At 40.7% G+C, this 16133-nt stretch overlaps 1 protein-coding gene and 1 long non-coding RNA gene across 2 annotated transcripts in view; one reads left to right on the top strand and one right to left on the bottom strand.

Moving 5' to 3' along the window:
- LOC104981745 overlaps positions 1-12494 on the bottom strand; it is a 37793-nt gene extending 25299 nt beyond the window's left edge. The window contains exons 1-3 of the long non-coding RNA XR_824409.1: positions 12354-12494; positions 12193-12258; positions 10410-10459 (exon numbers count right to left, since the gene is read on the bottom strand). This is a non-coding gene — a long non-coding RNA (uncharacterized LOC104981745). The remainder of the gene's footprint in view (positions 1-10409; positions 10460-12192; positions 12259-12353) is intronic.
- A 106-nt stretch (positions 12495-12600) lies between these two features.
- LOC104981744 (dihydropyrimidine dehydrogenase [NADP(+)]-like) overlaps positions 12601-16133 on the top strand; it is a 403416-nt gene continuing 399883 nt past the window's right edge. Inside the window, exon 1 of the mRNA XM_010831007.1 lies at positions 12601-12743. Coding sequence (XP_010829309.1) covers positions 12705-12743 — 39 coding nt within the window. The 5' untranslated portion in view covers positions 12601-12704. The remainder of the gene's footprint in view (positions 12744-16133) is intronic.

A 16133-nucleotide genomic window follows, 5' to 3' on the forward strand; every position in this document is an offset into this window, starting at 1 on the left:
GGTTTTGATTTGCATTTCTGTGATAATGAATGATGTTGAGCATCTTTTCAAGTGTTTGTTAGCCATTTGTATGTTTTCTTTGGAGAAATGTCTGTTTAGCTCTTTGGCCCATTTTTTGATTGGGTCATTTATTTTTCTGGAATTGAGCTTTAGGAGTTGCTTGTATATTTTTGAGATTAATTCTTTGTCAGTTGTTTCATTTGCTATTATTTTCTCCCATTCTGAAGACTGTCTTTTCATCTTGCTTATAGTTTTCTTTGTTGTGCAAAAGCTTTTAAGTTTAATTAGGTCCCATTTGCTTATTTTTGCTTTTATTTCCATTACTCTGGGAGGTGGGTCATAGAGAATCCTGCTATGATTCATGTCAGAAAGTGTTTTGCCTATGTTTTCCTCCAGGAGTTTTATAGTTTCTGATCTTACATTTCAATCTTTAATCCATTTTGAGTTTATTTTTGTGTATGGTGATAGAAAGTGTTCTAGTTTCATTCTTTAACAAGTGGTTGACCAGTTTTCCCAGCACCACTTTTTAAAGAGACTGTCTTTTCTCCATTGTATATTCTTGCCTCCTTTGTCAAAGATAAGGTGTCCATGCTGCTGCTGCTGCTGCTAAGTCACTTCAGTCATGTCCGACTCTGTGCGACCCCATAGATGGAAGCCCACCAGGCTCCCCCATCCCTGGGATTCTCCAGGCAAGAACACTGGAGTGGGTTGCCATTTCCTTCTCCAATGCATGAAAGTGAAAAGTGAAACTGAAGTCGCTCAGTCATGTCCGACTCTTCGAGACTCCATGGACTGCAGCCTACCAGGTTCCTTCATCCATGGGATTTCCAGGCAAGAGTACTGGAGTGGGGTGCCATTGCCTTCTCCAAGGTGTTCCGAGGTGCGTAAATTTATCTCTGGGCTTTCTATTTTGTTCCACTGATCTAAGTTTCTGTCTTTGTGCCAGTACCATACTGTCTTGGTGACTGTTGCTTTGTAGTATAACCTAAAGTCAGGCAGTTTGATTCCTCCAGTTCCCTTTTTCTTTCTTAAGATTGTTTTGGCTATTCGAGGTTTTTTGTAATTCCATACAAATTGTGAAATTATTTGTTCTAAATCTCTGAAAAATACCGTTGGTAGCTTTATAGGGATTGCATTCAATCTATAGATTGCTTTGGGTAGTACACTCATTTTCACTATATTGATTTTTCCGATCCATGAACATGGTATATTTCTCCACCTATTTATGTCATCTTTGATTTCTTTCATCAGTGTTTTATAGTTTTCTATATATAGGTCTTTTGTTTCTTAGGTAGATTTATTCCTAAGTATTTTATTCTTTTTGTTGCAATGGTGAATGGAATTGTTTCCTTAATTTCTCTTTCTGTTTTTTCATTGTTAATGTATAGGAATGCAAGGGATTTCTGTGTGTTAACTTTATATCCTGCAACTTTACTGTATTCACTGATTAGCTCTAGTAATTTTCTGGTGGAGTCTTTAGGGTTTTCTATGTAGAGGATCATGTCATCAGCAAACAGTGAGTTTTACTTCTTCTTTTCCAGTTTGGATTTATTTCTTTTTCTGCTCTGATTGCTGTGGCCAAAACTTCCAAAATTATGTTGAATAGTAGTGGTGAGAGTGGGCATCCTTGTCTTGTTCCTGACTTTAGGGGAAATGGTTTCAATTTTTCACCATTGAGGATAATGTTTGCTATGGGTTTACCACATATGACTTTTATTATGTTGAGGTATGTTCCTACTATGCCTTCTTTCTGGAGAGTTTTTATCATAAATGGATGTTGAATTTTGTCAACAGCTTTCTCTGTATCTACTGAGACAATCATCTAGTTCTTATCTTTCAATTTGTTAATGTGGTGTATTACATTGATTGATTTGCAGATTAAAGAATCCTTGCATCCCTGGGATAAAGCCCACTTGGTCATGATGTATGATCTTTTTAATATGCTGTTGGAGTCTGTTTGCTAGAATTTTGTTAAGGATTTTTGCATCTATGTTCATCAGTGATATTTGCCTGTAGTTTTCTTTTTTTTGTGGCATCTTTGTTGGTTTTGGTATTAGGGTGATGGTGGCCTCATAGAATGAGTTTGGAAATTTACCTTCCTCTGCAATTTTCTGCAGGAGTTTGAGTAGGATAGGTGTTAGCTCTTCTCTAAATTTTTGGTAGAATTCAGCTATGAAGGTCCTGGGCTTTTGCTTGTTGGAAGATTTCTGATTACGGTTTCAATTTCTGTGCTTGTGATGGGTCTGTTAATATATTCTATTTCTTCCTGGTCCAGTTTTGGAAAGTTATACTTTTCTAAGAATTTGTCCATTTCTTCCAAGTTGTCCATTTTATTGGCATATAGTTGCTGATAGTAGTCTTTTATGGTCCTTTGTATTTCTGTGTTGTCTGTTGTGATTTTTCCATTTTCATTTCTAATTTTTTTGATTTGATTCTTCTTCGTTTCTTGATGAGTCTGGCTAATGGTTTGTCTATTTTATTTATCTTCTCGAAGAACCAGCTTTTAGTTTTGTTGATTTTTGCTATGGTCTCTTTTCTTTTGCATTTATTTCTGCCCCAACTTTTATGATTTCTTTCCTTCTACTAACCCGGAGTTCTTCATTTCTAGTTGCTTTAGGTGTAGAGTTAGGTTATTTATTTGATTTCTCTCCTGTTTCTCGAGGTAGGCTTGTATTGCTATGAACCTTCCCCTTAGTACTGCTTTTACTGAATAGGTTTTGCGTTGTTGTATTTTCATTTTCATTCATTTCTATGCATATTTTGGTTTCTTCTGTGATTTGTTGGTTATTCAGAAGTGTGTTGTTTAACCTCCATATGTTTGTATTTTTATAGTTTTTTTTCCTGTTCAATTCAGCAGTTCAGTTGCTAAGTCATGTCCGAATCTTTGCGACCCCATGAATAGCCACACACCAGGCCTCCCTGTCCATCACCAACTCCCAGATTTCACTCAAACTCATGTCCATCGAGTCGGTGATGCCATCCAGCCATCTCATCCTCTGTCGTCCCCTTCTCCTCCTGCCCCCAAACCTCCCAGCATCAGGGTCTTTTCCAATGAGTCAACTCTTCACATGAGGTGGCCAAAGTAGTTAACACCTAACCTTACCACATTGTGATCAGAAAAGATGCTTGAGATGATTTCAATTTTTTTGAACTTAGCAAGGCTAGATTTTTGGCCCAGGATGTGATCTATCCTGGAGAAGGTTCCATGTGCACTTGAGAACAAGGTGAAATTCATTGTTTTGGGGTGAAATGTCCTATAGAGATGAATTAGGTCTAACTGGCCCATTGTATCATTTAAATTTGTGTTTTCTTGCTAATTTTCAGTTTAGTTGATCTATCCATAGGTGTGAGTGGGGTATTAAAGTCTCCCACTATTATTGTGTTACTGTTAATTTTCCCTTTCATACTTGTTAGCATTTGCCTTACATATTGCGTTTCTCCTATGTTGGGTGCATACATATTTATAATTGTTATATCTTCTTCTTGGATTGATCCTTTGATCATTATGTAGTATCCTTCTTTGTCTCTTTTCATGGCCTTTATTTCAAAGTCTATTTTATCTGATAGGAGCATTGCTACCCCTGCTTTCTTTTGGTCTCATTTGTATGAAATATCTTTTTCCAGTCCTCCACTTTCAGTCTGTATGTGTCCCTAAGTTTGAGGTGGGTCTCTTGTAGACAGACTATATAGGTGTCTTGTTTTTGTATCCATTCAGCTAGTCTTTGTCTTTTGGTTGGGGCATTCAACCCATTTACATTTAAGGTAATTATTGATAAGTATGATCCCATTGCCATGTACTTTGTTGTTTTGGGTCTGAGTTTATAAACCTTTTTGTGTTTCCTGTCTAGAGAAGATCCTTTAGCATTTGTTGAAGAGCTGGTTTGGTGGTGCTGAATTCTCTCAGCTTTTGCTTGTCTGTAAAGCTTTTGATTTCTCTTTCATGTTTGAATGAGATCCTTGCTGGCTATAGTAATTTGGGTTGTAGGTTTTTCTCTTAGTGTTCTGCTATTCCCTTTTGGCCTGAAGAGTTCCTATTGAAAGGTCAGCTGTTATCCTTATGGGGATCCCCTTATGTTTTATTTGTTGCTTTTCCCTTACTTCTTTTAATATTTGCTCTTTGTGTTTGCTCTTCATTAATTTTATTAATATGTGTCTTGGGGTGTTTCACCTTGGGTTTATCCTGTTTGGGACTCTCTGGGTTTCTTGGACTTGGCTGGCTATTTCCTTCCCCATTTTAGGGAAGTTTTCAACTATTATCTGGTCAAGTATTTTCTCATGGCTTTTTTTTTTTTTTGTCTTCTTCTTCTGGAACTCTGATGATTCAAATGTTGGGGTGTTTAACATTGTCCCAGAGGTCTCTGAGGTTGTTCTCATTTCTTTAAATCCTTTTTTTTTTTCCTCTCTGCTTCATTTCCACCATTCTATCTTCCACCTCATTTATCCTATCTTCTGCCTCATTTATTCTACTGTTGGTTCCCTCCAGAGAGCCTTTGATCTCATGTTGTGCATTATTCATTATTGACTGACTCTTTTTTATTTCTTCTAGGTCCTTATTAAACTTTTCTTGAGTCTTCTCAATCCTTGTCTCCAGACTATTTATCTGTAACTCCATTTTGCTTTCAAAATTTTGGATCATTTTTACTATCATTATTCTGAATTCTTTTTCATTTAGACTCCCTATCTCTTCCTTTTTTGTTTGGTTTTGTGGGCTTTTATCATGTTCCTTTACCTGCTGAATATTTCTCTGCCTTTTCATCTTGTTTAGGTTGCTGTGTTTGGGGTGGCCTTTCTGTATGCTGGAAGTTTGTGGTTCCTCTTATTGTGGAGTTTCCTCGCTGTGGGTGGGGTTGGATTAGTGGCTTGTCAAGGATTCCTGGTTAGGAAAGCTTGCGTCAGTTTCTGGCGGGTGGAGCTGGATCTCTTCTCTCTGGAGTGCAATGAAGTGTCCAGTAGCGAGTTTTAAGGTGTCTATGGGTTTGGTGTGACTATAGGCCACCTGTATTTTTGTGCTCAGGGTTATGTTCCTGTGTTGTTGGAGAATTAGCTTGGTACATCTTGCTCTGAAACTTGTTGGCTCTTGGGTGGAGTTTGGTTTCAGTGTAGGTATGGAGGCTTTTGGATGAGCTTTTGTCGATTAATGGTCCCTGGAGTCAGGAGTTTTCTGGTGTTCTCAAGTTTTGGATTTAGGCCTTCTGCCTCTGACTTTCAGTCTTATTGTTATAGTAGCCTCAAGACTTCTCCATCCATACAGCTCCGATGATAAAACATCTAGGTTAATGGTGAAAAGATAACCTAGATAAAACATCTAGGTTAATGGTGTTCCACAGTGAGGGACACCCAGAGAGGTTCACAGAGTTACATGGAGAAGAGAAGAGGGGGGAAGGAGATAGAGGTGACCAGGAGGAGCAGAGGGGGAATCAAAAGGGGAGAGAGAAATCTAGCCAGTAATCAATTCCCTATTTGCTCTCCACAGTCTGGAACACTCAGAGAGGTCCATGGAGTTCCATAGAGAAGAGAAGAGGGAGGAAGGAAATAGAGGTGACCAGGAGGAGAGGAGGAGGAGTCAAAAGGAGAGAGACAAATCTAGCCTGTGATCAGTTCCCTAAGTTTTCTCCACAGTCCAGAACTTCCAAAGAAATTCACAGAGTTAAGAAGAGAAGAGAAGGGGGAGGGAAGAGATAGAGGTGACCTGGGGGAGAAAAAGGAGAGTCACAAAGTGAGAGAGCAATCAAGCCAGTAATCACACTCCTAAGTAAAAATGGGTATTGAATATTGGATTGTTAAAGGTACAGAATTGATAACAAATACCAAAAAGCAGAGATTAAAAATCTAAAGTAGAGGTTAGACTCTCAAAAATACAATATTAAAAAAAGAAAAACAAAATCGCAAAAGTTATATAAAAAAATGAAATTTGCTTTAAAAATAGGATCTTTTTTTTTCAAGGTAATAGTAGGTTTTAAAAATGAAAATTAAAGGAGTAATAAAGAACTTAAAAATAAAAAGAAATTTTAAAAATTTAAAAATGCTAGTAGTCAAATATATCTAGGAATTTCTCTGGCGCTGTTGAGGGCAGTGTGTGGTCAGTTCAGTTTCAGATTGTTCATTGTTCCACCTTATACTTCTTCTCAAGGTCTATAGGTCCCTTTCAATGTAGCCAGTGCTAACTACAGGGTTTTAATCTGTTGCACCTGTCACTTCCAAAGCCTCTCCCTCTTCTTTGTTTATTTTGGCTTCCTCTGTTTGCAAGTCACTTTAGTATCTAACTTCTGCCCTGACACAAGGGGGTGAAGGTGATCATTTATTTAGGCTCACTTGTTCAATTGTGCTTCGGGGAGGGAGGAACACTGCAAACAAATATCACTGGTGTGTGTGGGGAGTGCTCACAGTGTGTGGGCCACACTGGGTTTGCCCCTGCTCATGGTGTGTGTGCTTTCCCAGTCTATACTGCTCAGGCTCCAGGTTGCTCTGCAGGGGAACTGTCTAAGGTGGGCCCTGTGTTGCGTGCACTTCCTAGATCTACACCACTCATTTTCAGGTTCTTGGGTACTCCACAAAAGCACAGACTCAGTTGGGCCTGAGTTTTGTGCCCTTCCCAGGTCCGAGCAGCTCAGGCGACTAGGTGCTGGTCAAGTACACTCTTCCCAGCTTGGCGGTGTGTCTTATCACCTCCCTGGTCCCAGCCGCTTGGTTTCCTGGGTGTGCAGTGGGAGCGCTGTCTCAGGTGTGCTGTGTGTCTCTTCTGGGGCACTGATCTCTGGCTGCGACCCTCCTGATGGATGTCAACCATTCAGGATCTCAGGAAGACTTGGTTAGCAACTGGGAGCCTCACAGTTTGGTAGGGGATGCCGTCTCTGGGGCCAAGTTAGCCCTTTCCTTCCAGCTCTGGCTGTCACCCACCTGCCTCCCTGCCTCTGGCGGGGGATGGGCTGGTCTGCAGCCAGCTGACTCTCCTCTGGTATTGGCTCAGTCCTTTGTTCTGTGAGTGGGCCCAGCAGTGCCTTACCTTAGGTTAGAGCTTTTCATGGGAAAGTTCTCTCTCTCTCCTTTTTTAATTTTTTTTTTTTCTCTCTGGCTATCCCACAGTTTGGGTTACTATCTCATGTTAGCTCCCTCAGATTGCCCTCAGGGCATTCAGGCCCGGTCCTTACCCTAAGCAATGAAGCCCGCGCCTCCCTGTTCAGCCCCCGCTTGCTGGTGGCAGACACAAGCTTCTGGGCTACTTCTCCACTGGGAGTTGCAGTTAGGTGCATAATCTGTGGGTTTTATCTATTTATTTTTTCCTCTTGGTTATGTTGCCCTCTCAGATTCCAAAACTCCCCACAGACCCGCTGGTGAGAGGGTTTCCTGATGTTTGGAAACTTTTAAGACTCTCTCCCTGGGACATGTCTCCATCCCTAACTCTCTTGTCTCTCTTTTTATCTTCTATATTTTGTCCTACCTCCTTTTGAAGACAATGGGCTGCCTTTCTGGGTGCCTGGTGTCCTCCACCAGTGTTCAGTTGTTTTGTGGTATTTGCTCAGTGTTCAAATGATCTTTTGATGAATTTGTGGGGCAGAAAGTGATCTCCCTGTCCTATTCCTCTGCCATCTTAGGACCACCCCCCCCAAAGAATGTTTTAAAAATTGCTTAATTTTTGAGTAAAGCAGGGACATAAAAGCACGTGGAAACCTACATGTTTATTGTGTTTCTAAGTTTGTGGTACTGAATAACTTTCCAGAAATGAAAGATGATTCATAAGCCTTCCTTCTGACTATAGTAATAATAATAATATTCAATTATGTAATGTAAATTATTAGGCTGAGATGCATTTTGGTAAGTTTGCACCATTTTAGATGAGCTGTCTCACCAAAGCCTACAAAAAAATTAATGTGGAACACCTGATATTTGACTGTGCTTCCAGATGGAGGGACAGCTTGACAAATGCCATCATAATTTACAACTTTAAAAAAGTGTACTGTGAATGCATTTTCAGTAAGCTTCAAACAGCTTGGATTATTTACAGGTACAACTGTGTTTAATGTGGAATTTCAATGGATTTAAAATATTATTAGATTCAATTACTGATCGTGGAGTATAGGTGTGGCATATGAGCAATGTGATTATATGCCTTAATTAAATTTCTCAGAATAGAATACATCTGTTTGGTAAGGTTGAGGGAATGGTAAAATAACATTTAAATTTTATATTTGATTATTGAGTATCACTGAAGAATCTCTCATCTTTGGAAAGATAGCATATTTGGGGCTTATCCTATATAGTGGTTTAGGAGAATAATAGTCACATAAAATAAAAATGGAAATACATTTCTAACTCTTAAGGATAACTTGCACACTTATACCTGTAGAACAACCAAAAAAGAAGTATGGATTGCTAATTGATAAGATCTATATTAGTGTGCAACCTAATAGAACACTTAAATCTATATCTCTGTGGTCAGGAAATCAACTATTGAAACTTTCTGGTTAACCTGGAAAAGGAATCATATGTATTACAATTATATATATGTCATATGTGTATATATGCACATGTGTGTAAATCCTCTTTCTCTCTTTCTAAATATATGTACAATATATGTATGTATGGGCTTCTCAGGTGGCTCAGTGGTAAAGAATCTGCCACCAATGCAGAAGATGCTGGTGATGCAGGTTCGATCCCTGCGTTGGGAAGATCCCCTGGGGAAGTAAATGGCAACCCACTCCAGTATTCTTGCCTGGAGAATCCTGTGGACAGAGGAGCCTGGTGCGCTACAGTCTGGAGGGTTGCAAAGAGTTGGACATGACTGAACACGCACCACTACTATCCATATGCATGTATACATTTAAAAAAATCTCCAAAAAAGAGGATATAGATGATCTGGTGGTAAGTAAAGTATGATTGTAGGAAGATGAAAGAAATCTGACTTTGGAAAATTACTCCAGGAAAAAGAAAGTAGTTTGACACATTTTAACTAGAAAGTCATTGATAAATACTATGATTTTACTTCCCAGGAATAAGTAGAACATTGAGAAGAATACATGGTAAAGTGAAACTACAGTTTCTAAAACAAACTGCTTAGTGTGTAAATCTCCTTCAGGATCTACTGAGTTCATTCAGTCACTCAGTATTTCTCTCATATGTTTCAGTCCTTGCCTAGAAACTGAATATTCAGTAAGCGACCAAGCCAAATATGGACCCTCGCTTCCTGGTGCTTACATTCATAAATAGATGTGACATATATTACACAAATCACACCACCCTTATGGCAGAAAGTGAAGAGGAACTAAAAAGTCTTTTGATGAAAGTGAAAGTGGAGAGTGAAAAAGTTGGCTTAAAGCTCAACATTCAGAAAACGAAGATCATGGCATCTGGTCCCATCATTTCATGGGAAATAGATGGGGAAACAGTGGAAACAGTGTCAGACTTTACGTTTTGGGCTCCAAAATCACTGCAGATGGTTATTGCTGCCATGAAATTAAATGACACTTACTCCTTGGAAGAAAAGTTATGACCAACCTAGATAGCATATTCAAAAGCACAGACATTACTTTGCCAACTAACGTCCATCTAGTCAAGGCTATGGTTTTTCCAGTGGTCATGTATGGATGTGAGAGTTGGACTGTGAAGAAGGCTGAGCGCTGAAGAACTGATGCTTTTGAACTGTAGTGTTGGAGAAGACCCTTGAGAGTCCCTTGGACTGCAAGGAGATCCAACCAGTCCGTTCTGAAGGAGATCAGCCCTGGGATTTCTTTGGAAGGAATAATGCTAAAGCTTAAACTCCAGTACTTTGACTCATTGGAAAAGACTCTGATGCTGGGAGGGATTGGGGGCAGGAGGAGAAGGGGTCGACAGAGGATGAGATGGCCGGATGGCATCACTGACTCGATGGCGTGAGTCTGAGTGAACTCTGGGAGTTGGTGATGGACAGGGAGGCCTGGCATGCTGCGATTCATGTGGTCGCAAAGAGTCGGACACGACTGAGCAACTGAACTGAACTGAACACTCAAATAAATTGGCAAATAAAATCTGACAGGGCTATGGGGCTTCCTTTGTAGCTCAGTCAGTAAAGAATCTGCTGCAGTGCAGGAGACATGGGTTCGATCCCTGGGTCGGGAAGATGCCCTGGAGAAGGAAATGGCAACCCACTCCAGTATCCTTGCCTGGAAAATCTCATGGACAGAAGAGCCTGGTGGGCTGCAGTCCACCAGGACTTTATGGGGTCATAAAGAGTCAGGCACGACTGGGCAACTAATACCTACTTACTTATGGAGAAAAAAATAGGGTGCTGTGAAAGGATAACAGAGACAGGGTAGGTCTAATTTTGTTGGTGGTGGGCATGGGTCAGGGAAAGTTTCTTTGAGATCTAAAGTGCCAGTGGAATGGAGGATATGTACAAAGGGAGAAAAGTGGTAGAAGACAAGACGTAATATTACCTTGTAACTGGAACACAGTGACTCTTGGCAAGAGAAGCCCTAGGGTGAAGCTGCAGAAGAGAGGAAGTGCTGGTTATTCAGAGGTCACAATGAAGTTTGTATTTTCTTCTGAATTCAGTGGGAATCACTGAAAGATTTATTCTGTGTGTGTGTTTTATGAGCCAATTAATACTTTTTAAAGCTTACTGCTACTGCTAAGTCGCTTCAGTCGTGTCTGACTCTGTGCGACCCCATAGACGTCAGCCCACCAGGCTCCCCCTTCCCTGGGATTCTCCAGGCAAGAACACTGGAGTGGGTTGCCATTTCCTTCTCCAATGCATGAAAGTGAAAAGTGAAAGGGAAGTCACTCAGTCGTGTCCGACTCTTAGCAATCCCATGGACCGCAGCCTACCAGACTCCTCCATCCATGGGATTCCCCAAGCAAGAGTACTGGAGTGGGGTGCCATTGCCTTCTGTTTTAAAGTTTAATCTGCAGTGAAAAGAAGTAAGAATAGAAGTTGCAATACAATCAGCTTGGCTCTTGGTGGGTTCAGTGAAGATGGAGAAATGAAGAAATGTTCCAAGATGTATTTAAGAGGTTGAATTCTGAGAGCTTGGGGATGCTCATTAAATATGGGAGAAAAAGGGAGTCAAGAAAGATTTCAAGGTTTCTGTGTAACTTTCTACCTTCTCTTAATACACTATTTAAGAAAAATGTATCCATCTAGTAAATTCCAGGTTCTGGAAGGTAATCTGATGGTTTGTTTAAAGAAGTCTTCCCACCCACCCATGATAGTGAGCACTCACACCCCATTGCTGCTGCTAAGTCACTTCAGTCGTGTCCGACTCTGCGACCCCACAGACGGCAGCCCACCAGGCTCCCCTGTCCCTGGGATTCTCCAGGCAAGAACACTGGAGTGGGTTGCCATTTCCTTCTCCAATGTGTGAAAGTGAAGTCGCTCAGTCGTGTCTGACTCTTTGCGACCCCATGGACTGCAGCCTACCAGGCTCCTCCGTCCATAGGATTTTCCAGGCAAGAGTACTGGAGTGGGGTGCCATTGCCTTCTCTGACACCCCATTAATTCTGCCCTAATCCTTCTTTTACCTTTCAGGCAGGCATCTCTCCTATTAGTTTGCTCATTTCCTTACTCTGAGTAACTTTCCATGAGAGTGATGTTTCTTCTTGAAGACTATAGCCAGATAACCTAACACAGTGTTTGGTAATGAAAATGTTCAATAAATATTTATTGAATGAAATGATGAACTAATGAAAGAATAATGATGAAGAGGAAATACTAGAACCCAGGTGCTCACTGTCTAGCCAAGAGAACTAAGAAGTGTGATAAAATCCTTAACAGAAGTAAGCAAGATGAGTTTCAGGAGAAGAGAGGACGATGGAGGGAAAATGGAGAGAGACATCTGGAGTACAGATAGATATACTCAGAGGTGAGGAGAATATTTTCTGGATTGAGACCATCTCCAAACGAAATAGCTCCCTCCCCAGCAAGCTCTAAAACAAAACATAAAGAACAACTCCTGACAAGAGCTTCACGTTTTAGAATTATTTTTTTAAAGGCCATTAGAATGGATTGTCCTGCAAATATACAACCTTGATTCTGTACCACCTACAGGACTTAACTGCTTGCTGCTTCTGACTGTAGAAATTTTTTCTCACCTCTATTCCTGGCCCCTCTTCTCCTCGCCTCCCTCTTGCCCCCGCCCCCAGGGACCGTCCATTTTCAGAAAACCCTTGCCCTTGCCTGTTTCCGCCTATTTGTTGAATGTACGGAGGAACATTTACTACCTTATCCCTGAGGAATTCTGAAGATGCAGTTGCCAAAAGACAGTGTTTCTGCACCTCGCAGGGCTCCTGTGGAAGGAAAGAAAATGAATAATTTGTTACTTAGGGCGTCGATTGTTTTTACCTTTAATCTTGCGGCTCTGTCACATCTAGCCCCCACCTACCTAGCTCTGCCTCGAACAGTTTATAGACGAGAGGCCAGTGCGCTCTCTCCCTCCCTTCCCGCCAAGAGTAGCAGGAAAACAAGCAGCTAGGAGGAGGGGCGGAGGCGGGAGCCGGAGCAGGACTCCAGTCCGCAGCTCTGCCCGCTGTGCGGGGCTAGAGGAGCCTCAGGGCCCCGCGCGCAGCCCCGCCCCGGGGGCGTCACCGCCTGGCGCCCGCCCCGCCTCCGCGCCTCTGGCCCTCCGTTTCCTATTTCTAGGGGCGCTCGGGCAAGCTGTCACTTTCGTCTCTGGCTGAAGCCTGAGGACGCGGAAGGGTTCGTGGCAAGGAAACCCCAGGCTCTGGGCATCGCCATGGCCCCTGTGCTAAGCAAGGACGTGGCGGATATCGAGGTACCGACTGCGCGCGGGCTGGCGAGGGGAGGGCGGGGAGCGCAGCTGGTGCGTGCCCGAAAGGGCGCTGCGGCCACCGCCGGGCCGGGAAAAGAGTGGGAGACTCGGGAAACTTTGCCTCCGCTCGAGTTCTGCGGAGGAGGAGGAGGAGCAGGAGCAGCAGAGGAGCCGGCGCCCCGTGTGGGCTGGCGGGGAGAAGAGTGGGAGTCCGCGGCTGCAGGGGTGTCCTTCGCGTTGGGACCTGGCTGTTTACTTCGGAGTCAGGGTCCGAAGTTTCTGGGTGGCCGTGACTGAAGCACTAGAAGAGTTCGAGGGAGATGGACTTTCTCATAAGGGCGTTCATTTCGCAGCCTATCCCGCACTTCCTCTTTTGCCCTGTAAGCGTTTCGGGATACCTGTCTGTTACCCCCACTTCCAGTCGCTGAATTCTGCATATTTGCAGAGGTGGAGGATAGAAATAATGGAGATGTATATGTAAGCTACAGCAGCCACTGCTAGCCTTAGTATTGCTTATGAAAGTAACATAGGGAAGAACGAGATAGGATATTGAGAACATGAAAAATACAGTGCCTTCAGAAATACAAAATAAACTGTATATTCCTCTTCTCAACAGTTTTTTTTTATTTTCTCTTGCACCCTGTTCCTGTAAAAATGCCATCTTTTTTCCTGTGAATAAACAGGAAGTAACATGTAGTAACCTGAAGTAACATGACCATTTCCTTCGATTTCTCCCTAGGACCTTTATGCATGCGACGAGAGAAATATAATTACAAGCAGTGATTTTAGACATACTAATCCAGTGTTCACAGTTCTGAGCTAAAATAAACTGCTTTTTAGTTTTTTGTTGTGTTTTGCTTGGGGCTTTTTTGTGCATGCCTGTGTTTTCTTAACAAATGACATTTTTCTTTCCTCCGTCCTTTCAGTCAGTGGCTTAAGTAAAACTTTAAAACCACCTGTTTGCAAAAGAGCTGCTTTTGCCACCGCGTTGCCTCTAACATTGATTGTAGGAACTTTGTGTTCTGTTTGGGGGATGGTAGTAGTGTTTTCTCCAGACTCCATACTTCGTTTGAAAAATCCATCGTGGTAATTAGAGCCAAAGTATGACTGAGCACACACGCACATGCTGTGTGTACATGTCTACTTAATTTTACTTGTGATTTCTCTTGTGGATAGTTTACTTTTTCATATTGATCAGTGTGATATATTTAACCCAATATTCATTCATTCACAAGGTAAAGGATGATTGATTTATGTTGGCCTTTTTGGTCCTTGTTACTTTGACTTAACCAACCCCCGTCCCCCCACCCCTTTTTAAGCTAACTCAAATAGTAACCTTCTGACAACCTTCATGTAGTACTGATGTACTGACTTCAGAATTAAGAATGTCAGAGGGCTGGCAGCTTTTGGAGTTTGAATTTCTTTATCGGTAGCTGTTTTGCATTTGTCCATGAAATCAGTTCTTAACCACATTACACTAAGGAAAAGATGCCACTGAAACATTAATGACCAGTTTAATTTCCCGAATTGTTTCAACTAAGACTATTTAAGAAGGTCAGACCCTTACATTTACTCACCTCAGTCTAACCTTAGTCAGCCTGATATTACTTGTAATATAGAATAGTGGTATTTAAGCTTTTTCAGCTTTTGTGTAGTTCACACATGCAACACACTTTAATCAGTAACATCTTTCATCACACATAGTTATTTTCTTTTCCCTCAAAGTAATATCCACGATTCCTGAGCTAGAGTACCATGAAAGAGCATGAAATTCATCATTAAAATATAATGCAGTGTGAAAAAATACATTAAGTCTAGAGGAATACATTCAAGCATAGATGTCTCAAGTGATCCTATTGACTCACCAAAGTTCATTTTTTTGAATGAATTATGAAGGCTCATAATTTTTAGTTTTCTATCAAATTTGAATGTATACATTGGATTTGGTTTTTTGAATGAATTCATTAAAACCATTGTCTAGAAATTTATCTGCTTGTGACCATTGCCTTAGTCTCAAATATATGAAGCACACCATCTTTAAAAAAAATTATCAGTGTAAAACAGAGTACATGTTCAATTGATAAATGAGAAAAGAACAGAAGGTGATAGTGACAACCCTCTATAACAGTGATTTAATTTCCCCTTAAGCTACCTATGGAACCTCAAGTTGCAGTGAAGCAGCCAAGAAATATTTTATTTCTGGGGCAAAAAGTTATTGAGGTTTACAGAATTATTTTGTGTGCTCACTCCATATTTCTAACCTCAGTCCAATATCACATCTGGGTTTGAAGGGCTGAGAGCATAAAAAACAGTTAGAAGGTCACCAGACTCCAAAACTAAAATATCCCTGGGTAGGAAGATAGGCATAGCAAGGATGCAGTAGTAGATAACAGGTACTCGGCAATAGAACCTAGCTCACATGCTCAAAAATTATTGTCGTTATAGAAGATGTATGAGAAATCAGACTTTTTTCCAGATATGTTAATGTGGTTCAGGACCACATTGTTTTGGAATCTGGTGCAAATTGCCTGTGGTTGAGGTCTATTTCTACGCCTTTTCAGACAGGTGACTGTTTAAATACCTAACTTCTCTGTGTCACATTTGTATGATTTGCTAAGTAAGGAGAATAATCAGACAAGATAACATGTCATAGCACATCTTCTCCAGAAAAGAACAAAATATGATAAAATTAAAAATTTTGAACGCTAAGGAAAATCACTGCCTATGAAATAATTGTTATTTTAAAGTTCATTAATGTAGCTATAGACTTAAAAGATATTTTGCTTTGTGGGCTTACTTTTAGGATACAACTGAATTTTATCAAGAATGACTTTTGAATACAAATTCTTTGGGGAAGGTTTCAAAAAAGGTGACTATCAGACATTGATCACTTTCCCTCACCTCAGCAATACCTTCACAATAATTCACTTAGTTTGAATCGACAACTGGTCTAATGTCATTATCTGTACTTTTAAAAGCAAGTAAGAAGGATTTTGGAAGAGTTCACTTTTGTTCAGTGTTTTGTTCCTCTCCACTGACATGGATAATTGAGAATTTACTATAGAAGTATAGCTGAAGAAAAATGTTTGCAGGTACAGTGAACTTTTAATTAACTCTTTGGATATTAATAATTCTGGTAAGTATTTATAACTGAACTGAATTGCTATATACCACTCTACTGTTTCCACAACCCCAAGTCAAGATTTTTTCTTAGAATTATCAGTTAATGACTCTTTGGTAGTTTATAAACTCATTTCAAATTTACTGTGAATAAAAAAAAAAGGTTTCAGTCCAATATCCACAAAATCATAATACTTTTAGAGTTAAATAGAAATGGTTTTTGAATAACTGATCCTATAACTTCTATTCATTTGAGAAGACAGTCGAGAATTT

The sequence above is a fragment of the Bison bison genome, unplaced genomic scaffold (assembly GCF_000754665.1).
Source record: "Bison bison bison isolate TAMUID 2011002044 unplaced genomic scaffold, Bison_UMD1.0 scf7180017864519, whole genome shotgun sequence".
Lineage (NCBI taxonomy): Eukaryota > Metazoa > Chordata > Mammalia > Artiodactyla > Bovidae > Bison > Bison bison.